General features: G+C 45.9%; 1 protein-coding gene across 1 annotated transcript in view; it reads right to left on the bottom strand.

Moving 5' to 3' along the window:
* KDSR (3-ketodihydrosphingosine reductase) overlaps positions 1–9845 on the bottom strand; it is a 53944-nt gene extending 44099 nt beyond the window's left edge. Inside the window, exons 1-2 of the mRNA XM_044294415.1 lie at positions 9562–9845; positions 2629–2718 (exon numbers count right to left, since the gene is read on the bottom strand). Coding sequence (XP_044150350.1) covers positions 2629–2718; positions 9562–9669 — 198 coding nt within the window. The 5' untranslated portion in view covers positions 9670–9845. The remainder of the gene's footprint in view (positions 1–2628; positions 2719–9561) is intronic.
* Between the last annotated feature and the right edge of the window lie 7951 nt (positions 9846–17796).

The following is a 17796-nucleotide window of genomic DNA, read 5'->3' on the forward strand; positions in this document are numbered from 1 at the left end:
GTTATGGAGAGGGGGATCTGTGCACTGTTATGGGCATAACAGTGCACAGATCCCTTTCCTCATAACAGTGCACAGATCCCTTTCCTCATAACAGTGCACAGATCCCTTTCCTCATAACAGTGCACAGATCCCTTTCCTCATAACAGTGCACAGATCCCTTTCCTCATAACAGTGCACAGATCCCTTTCCTCATAACAGTGCACAGATCCCTTTCCTCATAACAGTGCACAGATCCCTTTCCTCATAACAGTGCACAGATCCCTTTCCTCATAACAGTGCACAGATCCCTTTCCTCATAACAGTGCACAGATCCCTTTCCTCATAACAGTGCACAGATCCCTTTCCTCATAACAGTGCACAGATCCCTTTCCTCATAACAGTGCACAGATCCCTTTCCTCATAACAGTGCACAGATCCCTTTCCTCATAACAGTGCACAGATCCCTTTCCTCATAACAGTGCACAGATCCCTTTCCTCATAACAGTGCACAGATCCCTTTCCTCATAACAGTGCACAGATCCCTTTCCTCATAACAGTGCACAGATCCCTTTCCTCATAACAGTGCACAGATCCCTTTCCTCATAACAGTGCACAGATCCCTTTCCTCATAACAGTGCACAGATCCCTTTCCTCATAACAGTGCACAGATCCCTTTCCTCATAACAGTGCACAGATCCCTTCCATAACAGTGCACAGATCCCTTTCCTCATAACAGTGCACAGATCCCTTCCTCATAACAGTGCACAGATCCCTTTCCTCATAACAGTGCACAGATCCCTTTCCTCATAACAGTGCACAGATCCCTTTCCTCATAACAGTGCACAGATCCCTTTCCTCATAACAGTGCACAGATCCCTTTCCTCATAACAGTGCACAGATCCCTTTCCTCATAACAGTGCACAGATCCCTTTCCTCATAACAGTGCACAGATCCCTTTCCTCATAACAGTGCACAGATCCCTTTCCTCATAACAGTGCACAGATCCCTTTCCTCATAACAGTGCACAGATCCCTTTCCTCATAACAGTGCACAGATCCCTTTCCTCATAACAGTGCACAGATCCCTTTCCTCATAACAGTGCACAGATCCCTTTCCTCATAACAGTGCACAGATCCCTTTCCTCATAACAGTGCACAGATCCCTTTCCTCATAACAGTGCACAGATCCCTTTCCTCATAACAGTGCACAGATCCCTTTCCTCATAACAGTGCACAGATCCCTTTCTCATAACAGTGCACAGATCCCTTTCCTCATAACAGTGCACAGATCCCTTTCCTCATAACAGTGCACAGATCCCTTTCCTCATAACAGTGCACAGATCCCTTTCCTCATAACAGTGCACAGATCCCTTCCTCATAACAGTGCACAGATCCCTTTCCTCATAACAGTGCACAGATCCCTTTCCTCATAACAGTGCACAGATCCCTTTCCTCATAACAGTGCACAGATCCCTTTCCTCATAACAGTGCACAGATCCCTTTCCTCATAACAGTGCACAGATCCCTTTCCTCATAACAGTGCACAGATCCCTTTCCTCATAACAGTGCACAGATCCCTTTCCTCATAACAGTGCACAGATCCCTTCCTCATAACAGTGCACAGATCCCTTTCCTCATAACAGTGCACAGATCCCTTTCCTCATAACAGTGCACAGATCCCTTTCCTCATAACAGTGCACAGATCCCTTTCCTCATAACAGTGCACAGATCCCTTTCCTCATAACAGTGCACAGATCCCTTTCCTCATAACAGTGCACAGATCCCTTTCCTCATAACAGTGCACAGATCCCTTTCCTCATAACAGTGCACAGATCCCTTTCCTCATAACAGTGCACAGATCCCTTTCCTCATAACAGTGCACAGATCCCTTTCCTAACAGTGCACAGATCCCTTTCCTCATAACAGTGCACAGATCCCTTTCCTCATAACAGTGCACAGATCCCTTTCCTCATAACAGTGCACAGATCCCTTTCCTCATAACAGTGCACAGATCCCTTTCCTCATAACAGTGCACAGATCCCTTTCCTCATAACAGTGCACAGACCCCCCTCCCCATAGCAGTGCCATAGACAGATCCTCCCCCCCTTCCCATAGCAGTGCCATAGACAGATTCCCCCTTCCCCCTAACAGCCCCGGCCCCGATGCTTGCATCTTTATTTTACCTTTTTACAATGACGCTCCCGCTCCTGTAACAGCCAGGCAGAGCGGACGGCGGCGTAACGTCACTCAATCACGTGACGCGCCTGCTCCGCCCACTTCATGAATGAAGGAGGCGGAGCAGGCGTGTCACGTGAGTGAGTGACGTTACGCCGCCGTCCGCTCTGCCTGGCTGTTACAGGAGCGGGAGCGTCATTGTAAAAAGGTAAAATAAAGATGCAGCGACCGCCCGCCCGAATAGCAACGAATCGGCGATTATTCGATAACTGGATTCGTCGACAACGAATCCAGTTATCGAATATAATCGATTACATCGATTAATCGTTGCAGCCCTACCGGACACGCTCATCTGCAAGGGGCCTAGGTATGATCTCCACCGTGGGAGCTCTGTGTTACTCCCTTTAAGCTCACAACATGCCTGTAAGTGCACATAAAGAACATATAACGCTCCAGATTTGTACCTTCATCTTACCTCATCACGAGCAACCAAAGTAATAAAAGCACCTTGCTTGAAACATTCAATTGCAACACATTTGCCAATACCACTGGACCCACCGGTCACCTATTTTGGAGAAAGAAAAGGGCGGTTAACTACCGTATACAATATGCAAAATGACAGTCAAGCACATTAGGTGCCATTCATCAAAACTAGTTCAAAATGTGGAGTGCCTCATAGCGACCGGGAATTAGATACAGGGCTGGCGACTGTGGATACTCAGGGGTATATTCCCACATACAGGTTTTGATCAGGTTTTTTTTTTTAATTCAGTTTTTGAAGTCAAAAGTCAGGTTTAGAAATAAAAAAAGGACACAAACTAATTCTACTCTTTTTTTGACCCACTCCTGCTTTTGGCTTCAAAAACTGCATAAAAAAAACAAAAAACAAAACACCGAACGTGTGAATTTAACCTTATTCATCTGACACTGTCCGGGTCCAACTCTTTTCTATGGTATGCAAATGCCTGTAGGGAAATTATTGCCTATACGGTTCCATATTGGCTCCAAAGAGAACCTCAAAATCAAATTTAACAAGCAATACCTGAGAAACCTGAGCCGGTCGTCACGAAACATGAATCCTTGTATGTAAATTTTCGCAATTTATTTATTTTTTCCCCTTCTTTCACTTGTCCAAATTATCATTGCAGCCTATGATTCTAGGGAGCCTGCAGGCCTCCACAGGATCTACTGCTGTGATTGCTTCAGTCCCTCTGAAGGACCTGAGGCAATCACAAGGAACAAACTGCTCCCCCATGATTGCTGCGTGGGAGAACAGTTCAGCTCTCCTGGGGAATACTGCCACAATTGACCACGGCATTTAAGGAGTTAAATTTCCATGATCGGCGTTCACAGCAGCTTGAATAGTACATGACTGCCATGATGTGGTATTCCAAGCCAAATGGGACCAAAGTCACGTGTGACTGGCTGCAGCGGTCAAGGGACCAAGACGCCTCCTGGTCTTGAAGGTACTGGAAGCAGCCAAGAATGGAGCAGAGGCGGAAGCGCGGACAGATGGGTGGGGTACACTTTTTTTTGGTATGGATGCTAATTGGGGACAGATACCATTCAGTTTCATCCACCAAGCCCATGCACCAGAGTCTTCCATTTGGAAATCTTCCTGAAGCCTTTGGCGCAAACTGCAATGCTGAAAAAGTCTCATTTCATGTGGAACTGTCTAACTAGACAAATGTTACTAGTTAAAGGGGTATTACAGGTTTTAGATACTAAAACACGGTGTCAGACACGATTTGTGGGGGGTCTGACACCGGGGACCCCCGCCGATCAGCAGTAGCACTGCAACCTCCTCTCTGCTTTTCCTAGGCCAAGTGACAACACATTCATCGATCACATGGCCTATGTTCCTAGGAGCAGCTCAATTAAGTGAATGGGCTGAGTACAATGTACGGCGCTGTGCTCGGTGAGCACTGAGAATGCCGCAGCACTTACTGGAGGAGGAGCAGCCTGAGCACAAAATAAAAAATTGGACTGCACTCCAGACGGTTCCTTGTAGTAAAACGAGTGAAGTTTATTCACACATGTGATGGCAGCAAAAAAGCGACGTTTCGGCTCAACATGAGCCTTTCTCAAGCATTGATACAAGTGTTACAAACCAACATATATAAGTGAACCAATCAAATCATTAAACATATCCACATAATTGATACTTAGTACAAAACTGTGTATAATTTCATATATAAGTTAAAAAGGGACATATCCCAGTGATCATGGATAAAGTGACTAGTGCTATCAGAAAAACAAATATATAATAAGGCTGGCTGTTGCATATAAATACATTTAAAGCCATAAATATGGCCAGCTATTCTTAATATTTTCACTAGATTTATTAATCCATTGATTGTGCACATGTGTTACGGGGTACAATGATGAGCTTCTACCTGGCGGAATGATGTAGACCACATATGCCATCGTGTTGCTGAGCGCGTCTCTCGGGAGTCATTGCGCATGTCTGGATCGCATACTTGTCATCACTAAGCGTCCTCGCAACTCCAGCTGATTTCCATGCCGTCCGTTCCTTGTTACGTAGCAGACGCACATTGATGACTCGTATCAACTCACGCTAGCTATCCATAATGAAAGGAGCGCATGCGTGCTCGCATGTTTGAGACTATGTCTCCATCTTTATAAAGGGAATTTGGCCAGTATATGTTCTCTTTACTGAATTAAAGTTCCTGCATTTATTATCAGGTCACAGTGGATGGTTTCCACTCAATTCAGCCACGGAGATCGTTCCCACTTTTCCAAGTCGGAAAACTATCCCCTACACTGAGACCCAATGCTGTGAGCACGTCAGTGCCCCCAGCATCATGGGTCGCATACAGGCTGCAACTCGTGACCAAGAGGGTTCTCCTCAAAACTATATATTATAGGCAGTCAAAATGGCCAATCCATATATTCCCATGCCTTGTATGCGATCGAGACATGAAAAGCAGTCTCAGAGAGAAGAGCACAAACAATTATATCATCAAATGGAAAAAAGATATAAATATATATACACTGCGGAACATTGTGGGCTCCGCATCCACCATCAAGGCTCATCATTGCTCTTCCATTTCTTTCCCCGGAATCCCAGTGGATCTGTAACAATACACAAAATTAGTGATAATAGTGACACTCAAAAAAAACATTAACTTTGTTTTACTGATTTTTGTTAATTTTATAATCTTTCATTTTTTTATATATATTTTTTTATCAATGAACTTATCTTCAGTAAGAGAATACTCGACACAATCTAAACAACAGCGTATCTTAGGCAACCTAACGGTTTAAATATTGATTATAGACATGGAGGTGGGCTGTGAGGAAATAAGTTTGCCTAAGATACGCTGTTTAGATTGTGTCGAGTATTCTCTTACTGAAGATAAGTTCATTGATAAAAAAAAAATATATAAAAAAAAATGAAAAAGATTATAAAATTAACAAAAATCAGTAAAACAAAGTTAATGTTTTTTTTGAGTGTCACTATTATCACTAATTTTGTGTATTGTTACAGATCCACTGGGATTCCGGGGAAAGAAATGGAAGAGCAATGATGAGCCTTGATGGTGGATGAGGAGCCCACAATGTTCCGCAGTGTATATATATTTATATATTTTTTCCATTTGATGATATACCGTATTTTTCGCCGTATAAGACGCACTTTTTCTTCCCCCAAAATGGGGGGAAAATGACCCTGCGTCTTATACGGCGAATGCAGTCAGTTTTACATCGCTGGCAGCGATGTAAAGCGAGCGAGGACTCTGGGAGGGACTGGGAGGAGGAGCTGGGGCCGGCAATAGCGGCGGGGCGGTGCAGTCACTGTACTAAAGGCCCGCCCCGCCGCTCCGGTGTACTAATAAAATATGTCATATTCAATTAATGGTTAATAAATATGCCCCTTTATGCCTAATAGTACCTTAAATCCTAAGCGCATCCGTACAATGCAGGCCGGGCGGGCGGCAGCGTAACTCCCTGATGTCACGTGCCTGCGCCGCCTACTTTATGAATGAAGCAGGCGGCGCAGGCAAGTGACGTCAGTGAGTGACGAGCCGCGCCGGCTGCCCGGCCTGCCGGCATTTTACTGAAGCGCTTAGGATTTAAGGTACTATTAGGAATAAAGATGCATATTTAATAACCATTAATTAAATCAGACATATTATATTAGTATACTGGAGCGGCGGGGGATCTGTGGATGGCACAGTTATGGGCTGGGAGGGTCTGTGGATGACACATGTATAACAGTGCCAGCCACAGATCCCCCCCCATAACAGTGTCCGTCATCCACAGTTGCCCCCATAACAGTGTCCGTCATCCACAGATCCCCCCATAACAGTGTCCGTCATCCACAGATCCCCCCATAACAGTGTCCGTCATCCACAGATCCCCCCATAACAGTGTCCGTCATCCACAGATCCCCCCATAACAGTGTCCGTCATCCACAGATCCCCCCATAACAGTGTCCGTCATCCACAGATCCCCCCATAACAGTGTCCGTCATCCACAGATCCCCCCATAACAGTGTCCGTCATCCACAGATCCCCCCATAACAGTGTCCGTCATCCACAGATCCCCCCATAACAGTGTCCGTCATCCACAGATCCCCCCATAACAGTGTCCGTCATCCACAGATCCCCAGTAATAGTGCCATCCACAGACCACCTAGTTCCAAACCCACAGCACACCTTTTGGTTAAAAATATTTTTTTTCTTATTTTCCTCCCCAAAAACCTAGGTGCGTCTTATACGCCGGTGCGTCTTATACGCCGGTGCGTCTTATACGGCGAAAAATACGGTAATTGTTTGTGCTCTTCTCTCTGAGACTGCTTTTCATGTCTCGATCGCATACAAGGCATGGGAATATATGGATTGGCCATTTTGACTGCCTATAATATATAGTTTTGAGGAGAACCCTCTTGGTCACGAGTTGCAGCCTGTATGCGACCCATGATGCTGGGGGCACTGACGTGCTCACAGCATTGGGTCTCAGTGTAGGGGATAGTTTTCCGACTTGGAAAAGTGGGAACGATCTCCGTGGCTGAATTGAGTGGAAACCATCCACTGTGACCTGATAATAAATGCAGGAACTTTAATTCAGTAAAGAGAACATATACTGGCCAAATTCCCTTTATAAAGATGGAGACATAGTCTCAAACATGCGAGCACGCATGCGCTCCTTTCATTATGGATAGCTAGCGTGAGTTGATACGAGTCATCAATGTGCGTCTGCTACGTAACAAGGAACGGACGGCATGGAAATCAGCTGGAGTTGCGAGGACGCTTAGTGATGACAAGTATGCGATCCAGACATGCGCAATGACTCCCGAGAGACGCGCTCAGCAACACGATGGCATATGTGGGCTACATCATTCCGCCAGGTAGAAGCTCATCATTGTACCCCGTAACACATGTGCACAATCAATGGATTAATAAATCTAGTGAAAATATTAAGAATAGCTGGCCATATTTATGGCTTTAAATGTATTTATATGCAACAGCCAGCCTTATTATATATTTGTTTTTCTGATAGCACTAGTCACTTTATCCATGATCACTGGGATATGTCCCTTTTTAACTTATATATGAAATTATACACAGTTTTGTACTAAGTATCAATTATGTGGATATGTTTAATGATTTGATTGGTTCACCTATATATGTTGGTTTGTAACACTTGTATCAATGCTTGAGAAAGGCTCATGTTGAGCCGAAACGTCGCTTTTTTGCTGCCATCACATGTGTGAATAAACTTCACTCGTTTTACTACAAGGAACCGTCTGGAGTGCAGTCCAATTTTTTATCATATTGAAGGGGGTAAGATCCAGTTGCCGTACTTGGACTTTGCACCCACTAGCTCTTGCTTTAAAAGGTGGTGCTGTCAGTTATTTAAAAATCAATATACTGTACCAGCTATTATATAGATTTTTATTTTAATTTTTTTACTGTATTGGGGCCCTGCATGGATCGAACCTGGGCCTGTCTAACCTATTTAACTGGATGTGAAAATAACGCATTTGAAACCGCGGTTACGTCTACACTATACATAAAATAAATGATATAAAAGCGCTTTTTATGATATGCCAATGAGGCTCCACGGTGCCTAGAGGGGCGTTTTTTTCCTTCTGCCCAGCGACACCTCCCTGCAGTGCCCAAGAACGCCTCCTGATCCTCAAATAACCTCCCACAGCCCGGGCAAACCGTTCCGCCCCCTCCCCACGTCATAGTCTACCTTCTAGAAATGCCCCATCCTTCTTCCTGTCGGTGGCCAGAAAACTTGCGCAGGCGCAGTAACGCCTGCGCGATCATCAACCTCCTGAGGGCAACAGCCTCAAAAGTCTCACTGGGCATGCGCTGAGCCTAGTGATGTGACCTGAGCGCTGTTGCCCTCAGGAGGTTGATGATCGCGCAGGCAGCAGGCGGTACTGCGCCTGCGCGGGTTTTCTGGCCGCCGACAGGAAGGACGGGGCATTTCTAGAAGGTAGACTATGACGTGCGGAGGACTGCTGGAAATAAGGTACTTAAGTGAACATAGCGATGGTGACAGCTTAAAATGGTAAAAGCAGGTGACAGATTCCCTTTAACGTGTCTCTACTCAGTCTGATATTATCGGATCAGCGCTGACAGCGTCAGACTATGTAGGAACACACCTTACTGACCCAGTTTTCAATGTATTCACAGACTGCCAGTAGGAGTAACTGAGGAACGATACAGTTCTAAGGGTACTTTCACACTAGCGATTTTCTGTTCCGGTGTTGTGTTCCGTCCTAGGGGCTCTATACCAGAAAAAATTAGATTCATTTTATCCTAATGCATTCTGAATGGATGGAGAACATTCTGTTCAGGACGCATCAGTTCAGTTCCCCTTACGTTTTTTGGCTGGAGAAAATACCACAGCATGCTGCAGTTCTCTCCGGCCAAAAATCCTGAACACTTGCCAGAATGCCAGATCCGGCATTAATTTCTATTAAAATGTATTAACGCCGGATCCGGCATTAAGTGTTGCAGCAAAACGGATCCGGTTTTCCGATCAGGACATGCACAGACCTTTAAAAATGCAAAAAAATAAAATAAAAAAAATACCAGATCCGTTTTTTCCAGATGACACCGGAGAGACGGTATTTCAATGCATTTGTCAGACAGATCCACATCCAGATTGGTCTGACAAATGCCATCAGTTTGCGTCCAGACTGCCAGATCCATCGCCCGAACTGCCTGCAGAGACCATTTCCATGTAAGTATTCACTAAAACAGGTCAGGCGTAGTGACTGCTCCATTACTGCCCACAACAGTAAGGAAGGAAATGAAGCCATCATCGGCTAGGCAGTAGACTACTACTCCCCTCAGGCTCTGCACTACTTTGTATAACGTTATACTCTATGTACCATCATGGCACCCACAGCTCGGCCTGCACTCACCACAACATGGGCACCTGCCAGCTTCAGGGGTTTGGGACTGATGAGCGGAGACACCATGTACAGCAGCAGTACAAACGCCACTAAGAAGGCGGCGGCCAGCAGCAGCATGACTGACTGCGTGAGGGAGTCCAGCCTGAAGAAAGGCGGGCACACGGACAGAGGAAACAGCAGCCTCACAGGGAAGCAATGAAAGGTGCCAGTCAAGGGGCTGCGCTCCGGCGAGACTGGAAGCTGGTGACAGCGTGCACCCCGAGCAGAGTCCCGCACAGGCCCCGCCCACAGCACCCTTCTTCCTGTTTATATTCTCCACAGGAAAGAGGGCTCTGTGCACTCCCAAGCTTCTGGGAGATCGTATGTCGCCCTCCAGTGGCGGATCACTGCAAATGTACATCAAAACAGTAAGGGGTTAGGCCTAGTGCACACTTTCGATTTCCATCAGTGATTGAGAGCAAAAGGCCTCATGCACATGAACGTATTTTCTTTCCGTGTCCATTCCGGTGGTTTTTTTTCAGATTGTATACGGAACCATTCATTTCAATGAGTCCTCAAAAAAATCTGAAGTTACTCAGTGTGCATTCTGTTTCAGTATGGTTACATGCACACGACCGAATGGGTTTTGCGTTTTTTGCGGTCTGCAAAAAAAACATGATATCCGTATGCCATCCTTTTTTTTTTTTTTTTGTGGATCCATTGTAACCATGCCTAAAACTGTTCTATTTTTTTGGGCTGGGCTATGGAATGGACATACTGAAAAAAACAAAAACGGAACGGACACGAAAACAACGTTCGTGTGCATGTAGCCTATGTCTGTATTTCAGTTCTGCAAAAATTTAGAACATGTCCTATTATTGTCCACATTACGGACAAGGATAGGACTGTTCTATCAGGGGCCAGCTTTTCCGTTCCGCAAAATACGAAATGCACACGGACGTCATCCGTATTTTTTGCGGCCCGCAAAATGCATACAGTCATGTGCATGAGGCCAAAACTAGGAGTGGAGGCTTCACACACATAAGGTATAAGGCCGAATGCACATGTCCGTGTTCCACGGCCGTGAGCGGTCCGTGGTATCCCGGGCCTGGCATCCTGCTGAGAGCAGGAGCGCACGGCGTCATTGGTTGCTATGACGCCGTGCGCTTCATGCCGCCGCTGCACTACAGTAATACACTTGTATGATCTATAAGAGTGTATTACTGTAGTGCAGCGGCGGAATAAAGCACACGGCGTAATAGCAACCAATGACGCCGTGCGCTCCTGCTCTCAGCAGGATGCCAGGCCGGGTTACTACGGACAGCTCACGGCCGTGTGCAATCGCCCTTATACCTTATGTGTGTGAAGCCTGATTTTTAGAGACAGTCCCGGCCAATCTGTTATGTCCTGGGATGAAAATGGGCAGGGCTAACACAAATCCACACATAAGTAGGTGTTTCTGGGCGGGTTTGGGGCGTTTAGGGGCAGGGCATATATGCCCCAATTTTATCAATTGAAATGTTGTGCCTGGTTTTTACTCACAATCACTGATGGAAATTACTGACCAAACCCTAAAGTGTGAATGAGGCCTTATCTTGTAAAACCCATTTTGAAGAACTCGATAAGGCCTCATGCACACAACTGTATTTTTCATCCACGTGCTACCATTTTTTCTGGATAGTAAATTGGGGCGCATTTATTAAGCTCGTCTGTTTTTGACCATAAAATTAGGCGTATTTCATTTGGCTGTGTTTCTTTTGACGAGTATTTATTAAAAGTCGCAAATCAGTTGATGAGTTAGAAGAGGCGTATTACTATTAGGGCTCATGCACACGGCCGTGGCCGTATTGCGTCTCGTATACAGGGGGTCCGCAATACACGGGCATTGGCTGTGTGCACAACGCACCACAGATTGCGGACCCATTCACTTCAATGGGTCCGCAACCATGGAGATGCGGAACGGAGGCACGGCACGGATCGGAATCCCAATGGAAACATTACGGAGTGCTTCCGTGGTGTTTCTGGCAGTGGCTCCGCACCGCAAAAAAGTGGTGCATGCGGATTATGGACCCCATTCAAGTGGATGGGTCCGCGATCCGTATGCGGCTGCCCCACAGTCGTGCCCGTGCATTGCGGACTGCATGAGCCCTTAGTCCGACCTCTGGTGGTTATTTATCAATTAGACAGGTCTAATTTTTTTGCGCACACAAAAAGTTGGATCATTGAGGAGAAAAGTCTCATGTCTCACGGAAAGTGTGACTGTTAATGAAAAAAAAAAGAAGTCGTACTTCACCATTGAAAACAGACGAAGAAAGGTAGGCCAGCTCTGGGATGGAGTAGAAATTAAACTGTTTGCAAAAAAAAAAAGGCGCACCTACATCAATAGGTCCCAAAAAATCACAAAATTAAGGCTACTTTCACATCTGCGTTTTTCTTTTCCGGTATTGAGATCTGGCAGAGGATCTCAATACTGGAGAAAAACGCTTCCATTTTGTCCCTATTCATTGTCAATGGGGACAAAACTGAACTGAAGGGAATGGAGTGTACCAGAATGCATTCTGTTCCGTTTGGTTGTATTCCCATACCTGACAGAAAAACGCTGCAAGCGGCCATATGCGGGCCGCAATACGGCCCCAGGCTCACAACGTTCGTGTGCAAGAGGCCTTACAATGGTTTCAGTGATGGATCCGTCATGGCTATTTTAGAGATAATACAACCAGATCCGTTCAGAACGGATGCAGACGGTTGTATTATCATAACAGAAACGTTTTTGCTGATCCATGACGGATCAGGCAAAAATGCAAGTGTGAAACTAGCCTTAGAAAACTGAATTAGGGTACTTTCACACTAGCGTTATTCTTTTCCGGCACTGAGTTCCGTCCTAGGGGCTTTGATCAGTTTTATCCCTATGCATTCTGAATGGAGAGCATTCCGTTCAGGATGCATCAGGATGTCTTCAGTTCAGTCTTTTTGACTTTTCAGGACGGAGAAAATACCGCAGCATGCTGCGGTTTTATCTCCGTCCAAAATTCCGAAACACTTGCCATTGAAATGCATTAATGCCGGATCCGGCCCCGAGTGTTCTGGAAAAACAGATCAGTTTTTGCGGTCTGCGCATGCTCAGACTGCAAAATATATGAAAAATAAATAAATGCCAGATCCGTTTTTTCCGGATGACACCGGAGAGACGGATCCGGCATTTCAATGCATTTGTCATATGGATCAGGATCCTGATCCGTCTGACAAATGTCGTCAGTTTGCATATGGAATCCTCTGCCACAAGTGTGAAAGTACTTTTAGTGTAAAAAATAGTATAAAATAGGCGAAAAACAGCCTCCAAAACAGGCACAATTTCATTAGTAAAAGCAACCAAGGGCTCACGCACACAAACATATTTTTTCCATGTCCAAAGACTTTGGAGCACATTTATCATGAAGATTTGCGCCTGTTTTGGGCAAACATTTTAATGTAGTCGCATTTGATTATTATGTTTGCGCCTTGTCTAAGATTTTACATGGTATTTTCCGTCTGTTTTGCAGATAGGTCTACGGCCTCTTGCACACGACCGTATGTATTTTGCGGTCCGCAGAAAAATACGGATGACATCCATGTGCATTCCGCATTTTGCGGAACGGAATAGCTGCCCCTTCATAGAACAGTACTATTCTTGTCTGTAATGTGGACAATAATGGGACATGTTCTATCCTTTGCGGAACGAAAACACGGACATACGGAAACGGAATGCACTTCCGTTTTTTTTGTGACCCCATTGAAGTGAATGGTTCCGCATACAGTCCGCAAAAAAACCAGAACAGACACAGAAAGAAACTACATTCGTGTGCAAGAGGCCTAAGTCTGGGTTCACACTTGAGCGTTTTACAGCGCGTTCAAACGCGCTGTAAAACGCTCAACACATGAAAACCAATGCTTCCCTATGGCCCTGGTTCTCACTTGAGCGTTTTACAGCGCGTTTGAACGCACTAAAAAACGCCCTACGCTCAAAAAAGTTCTTGAGCTTCTTTGGGGCGTTTTGTCGCGCGTTTGCGGCCATAGGATTGCATAGGAATGCGCAAATATGTTCCTTTGCGCGTTTGTGACCAGAAAAACGCGCGTACGAACGCGTGTTTGGCACATAGCAACAGGCAATAAAAGGCCACACCCTAGTGAGAGGCAAATGTCTAGCCTGACCAAGATGCAACAATTGCCGCAATTGGTCGCCTTCTGGAGAATTCCATGACTGCAAACAATCCACTCTCCCAACACACATGAAATTTCCCACCTGCATTTCTCTCTGATTAGACACCTTTCATATAGACAGGGCTGTATTTTCATTGGACAACACTGCTGTCAATCACACAAAAACGCGCGTTAAACGTGCATATCAAATACTCTCAAGTGTGAACCCAGCCTAAGTGTTTTGTCTGAGGGATAGTGCAATTTATGTATTTGCGCCTTTTTTCACTGCCGGGGTCACATAGCATTATATTGATTTATGATGCTATGTAACCCTTAGGGCTCTTTCACACGAGCGGATGCCATGTGGGTAATCCACTGCATGAATGACAGCCAATCCCCGCACTGGACAGCAGAGACACGGAGCAGTAACATTGATAATGCTCCGTGCCTCTCTGTGACCTCTTTACTACAAAATCACATTGAGATAAAGTTGTCACCGTGATTTCGTAGTAAAGAGATCACAGAGAGGCACGGAGCATTATCAATCATGTTACTGCTCCGTGCCTCTGCAGTCAGGAACGGGGCTTGGCTGTCTTTCACGGAGCGGATGCCACGCACGGCATCCGCTCGTGTGAAACAGCCCTTAGAGTTCTGGAATGTATTGGATAACACTGGCAGCATTATGTCAGTGTCATCTACGGTAATACATTCCAGAACGGGAAGGGTTTAGCATCATAAATCAATATAATGCTATGTGACCCCGGCAGTGCTGGGAGGTCAGGCCGGGAGCTGCAGGGGCTCTAAGGCTGGCTCTACATGACGACTTTGGTATTACAAGTAATCTAAATTTCTGCAACAACAGTTGCCAAAAATCCAGCACTGAATTTTGGGCAACTGTCAGGTAATGACAACTCATGGGTCACAACAAAACCCCATTAACATTCATTATAAAAGGCTGCAGTGCTACACAACGATCTTTGGTTGTGTGTCGTGTGTCGCAACAGAAGTCGCAACGTAGCCGAGTCAAAAAAATAAGCTCATTCGTTGTGCTCTGTCAGGGCATGTTCACACGGTGCATTTTTTTGCACAGCTTTCCATAACGATTATGCACTTAAAGGGTTTCTGTCAGCAGGAACATGGTTATTAACCTGGCTGACATTAGTGATGTACTAATGTCAGCTGAACATAACTATATTATTGTCATCTCACTGTCTGCCGCCATTCTTGAGAAAAAAAGAACTTTTATAATATGCAAATGAGCCTCTAGGAGCAGGGGGGCGTTGCTCCTAGAGGCTCCGTTCTCCCACCTCTGGCCACGCCCTGCTACACTTGATTGACAGGGCCAGCCTGCGCCGCCCCGTTTAGTATTCGGCACAGGCGCAGTGAGTGAAGGACGCTCGCCGGCTTCACTCATTGCGCCTGTGCCGAACACTAAACAGGGCGGCACAGGTGCGAAATTTCCACGGCAGACAGGGCCGGCAAGAGGAGACCAATGGTGCCTGGCCCTGTCAATCAAGTGTAGCAGGGCGTGGCCAGGGGTGGGAGAACGACGCCTCTAGGAGCAGGAGCAACGCCCCCCTGCTTTTTCTCAAGAACGGCGGCACGCAGTGAGGTGGCACTAATATAGTTATGTTCAGCTGACATTAGTACATCACTAATGTCAGCCAGGTTAATAACCATTTTCCTGCTGACAGAAACCCTTAAAGGCTACTTTCACACCTGCGTTTAGGTGCGGATCCGTCTGGTATCTGCACAGACGGATCCGCACCTATAATGCAAACGCTTAGATCCGTTCAGAACGGATCCGTTTGCATTACCATGAACAAAAAAAATGATAATGTTCATGATAATGCAAACGGATCCGTCCAGACTTTACATTGAAAGTCAATGGGGGACGGATCCGTTTGAAAATTTAGCCATACTGTGTCAACTTCAAACGGATCCGCCCCCATTGACTTACATTGTAATTCTGGACGGATCCGTTTCCCTTCACACGGCCAGGCGGACACCCGAACGCTGCAAGCAGCGTTCGGGTGTCCGCTTGCTGAGCGGAGCAGAGGCTGAACGCTGCCAGACTGATGCATTCTGAGCGGATCCGCGTCCACTCAGAATGCATAAGGCTGGGTTCACACCTGAGCGTTTTACAGCGCGTTCCTACGCGCTGTAAAACGCTCAACAAGGAGAAACCAATGATTCCCTATGGGAATGGTTCACACTTGGGCGTTTTACAGCGCGTACGATCGCGCTGTAAAACGCCCGACGCTCCAAAAAGTACATGAGCGACTTTTGGGGCGTTTGTGGCCATAGGACACTGTAGTGAATCACACAAACGCGCGTCAAACGCGCGTTTACTATTACAAAAACGCGCATAAAAATGCGCGTCAAAAACGGGCTGGACGGATCCGTTCGGGGCCGCTTGTGAGAGCCTTCAAACGGAACTCACAAGCGGAGCCCCGAATGCAAGTGTGAAAGTAGCCTAAATTTTTGGATGATTTCTGCATGATTCTTTTTTTTAACCGAATCAAGAAGGGATATGTGGTTTATTAGCACAGAAGCTGCAGCAGGGGGAGGTGCCACTAATCAAACGTGCCTATCCCTATGTCTGGTAACAGTGGCAAAAGAAACTGGATTTTTGCGTGCAGATCCCAACTATTTTGCTGGTATTTGTATGGCCCGCCATAGTTTTTTAGCAGATCCCTCCCTCGACCTAAGGCCTCATGCACACGACCGTATGTATTTTGTGGTCTGCAAAAAAACGGATCTGGAAAAGATACGGATGACATCCGTGTGACTTCCGTATTTTGTGGAAAGGAACAGTACTATCTTTGTCCGTAATGCTGACAATAATAGGACATGTTCTATTTTTTGGCGGAAAGGAAATACGGAAACAAAATGCATACAGAGTACCTTCCGTTTATTTTATTTTTTTGCAGACCCATTGAAATGAATGGTTCCGTATACGGTCCGCAAAAAATTGGAACGGACACAGAAAGAAAATACGTTTGTCTGCATGAGGCCTAAGGGCTCATGCACACAGCCATTGCCCGGCCCTGCCAGTATTGCGGCCAGCACGCAGCAGGTTCGCAATATGGGGGCACCGGCCAAATGCTCACACATTCAAGTTGAATGGGTCTGGATCCGTCTGTAGAATCCGCACCGATGTTGCCCGTGCATTGGGGACCCTAAGGCCTCTTTCACACGAGCGTGACGTATTGGCTCCGGATTCGTTCAGTGAAACTGCCACCATTTTGCAAACAAGTTCAGTCAGTTTTGTCTGCGATTGCGTTCAGTTTTTTCCGCGCGGGTGCAATGCGTTTTAATAAAATACTGAAGGTTTACAAACATCTCTTAGCAACCCTCAGTGAAAAATGCATTGCATCCGCACCTGCTTCCGGATGCAATGCGTTTTTCACTGAAGCCCCATTCACTTCTATGGGGCCAGGGCTGCGTGAAAAACACAGAATATAGAACATGCAGCGTTTTCCACGCAACGCAGAACTGATGCATGAAAAACAACGCTCATGTACACAGACCCATTGAAATGAATGGGTCAGAATTCAGTGTGGGTGCTATGCGTTCATGTCACGCAATGCACCAGCGTGGAAAACTCACTCGTGTGAAAGGGGCCTAAGGCGTCTCGCGGGTGAGGGCCGGATAGGATGCGGGTTTGTTAAGGGTGTGTTGTGTTCTTCCGTTTTTTTTTTTTTCCACGCAAGTGCAATGCGTTTTGATAAAAAAATTTAATGTGGTACCCAGACCCAAACCAGGACTTCTTCACTGAAGTTTGGGTTCGGTGTTCTGTAGATTTTATTATTTTCCATTATGACATGGTTATAATGGAAAATAGTAGCATTCTTTAATACAGAATGCTAAGCCTGTCACCAATCTCTTTTTATATCTTTGTGCAAAGTTTCATTCCCCCGCAGTAAGCATGCAAGTGGTCATTGGATCCGCCCAAAAAAAACTGAAGTACTATTCTATCAGGGGCCAGCTGTTCCGTTCCGCAAAAAACAGAATGCACACGGACGTCATCTGTATTAATTGCGGATCAGTTTTTTGCGGACCGCAAAATACTGAAAAAGCCATACG

Source organism: Bufo gargarizans, chromosome 5 (assembly GCF_014858855.1).
Source record: "Bufo gargarizans isolate SCDJY-AF-19 chromosome 5, ASM1485885v1, whole genome shotgun sequence".
Lineage (NCBI taxonomy): Eukaryota > Metazoa > Chordata > Amphibia > Anura > Bufonidae > Bufo > Bufo gargarizans.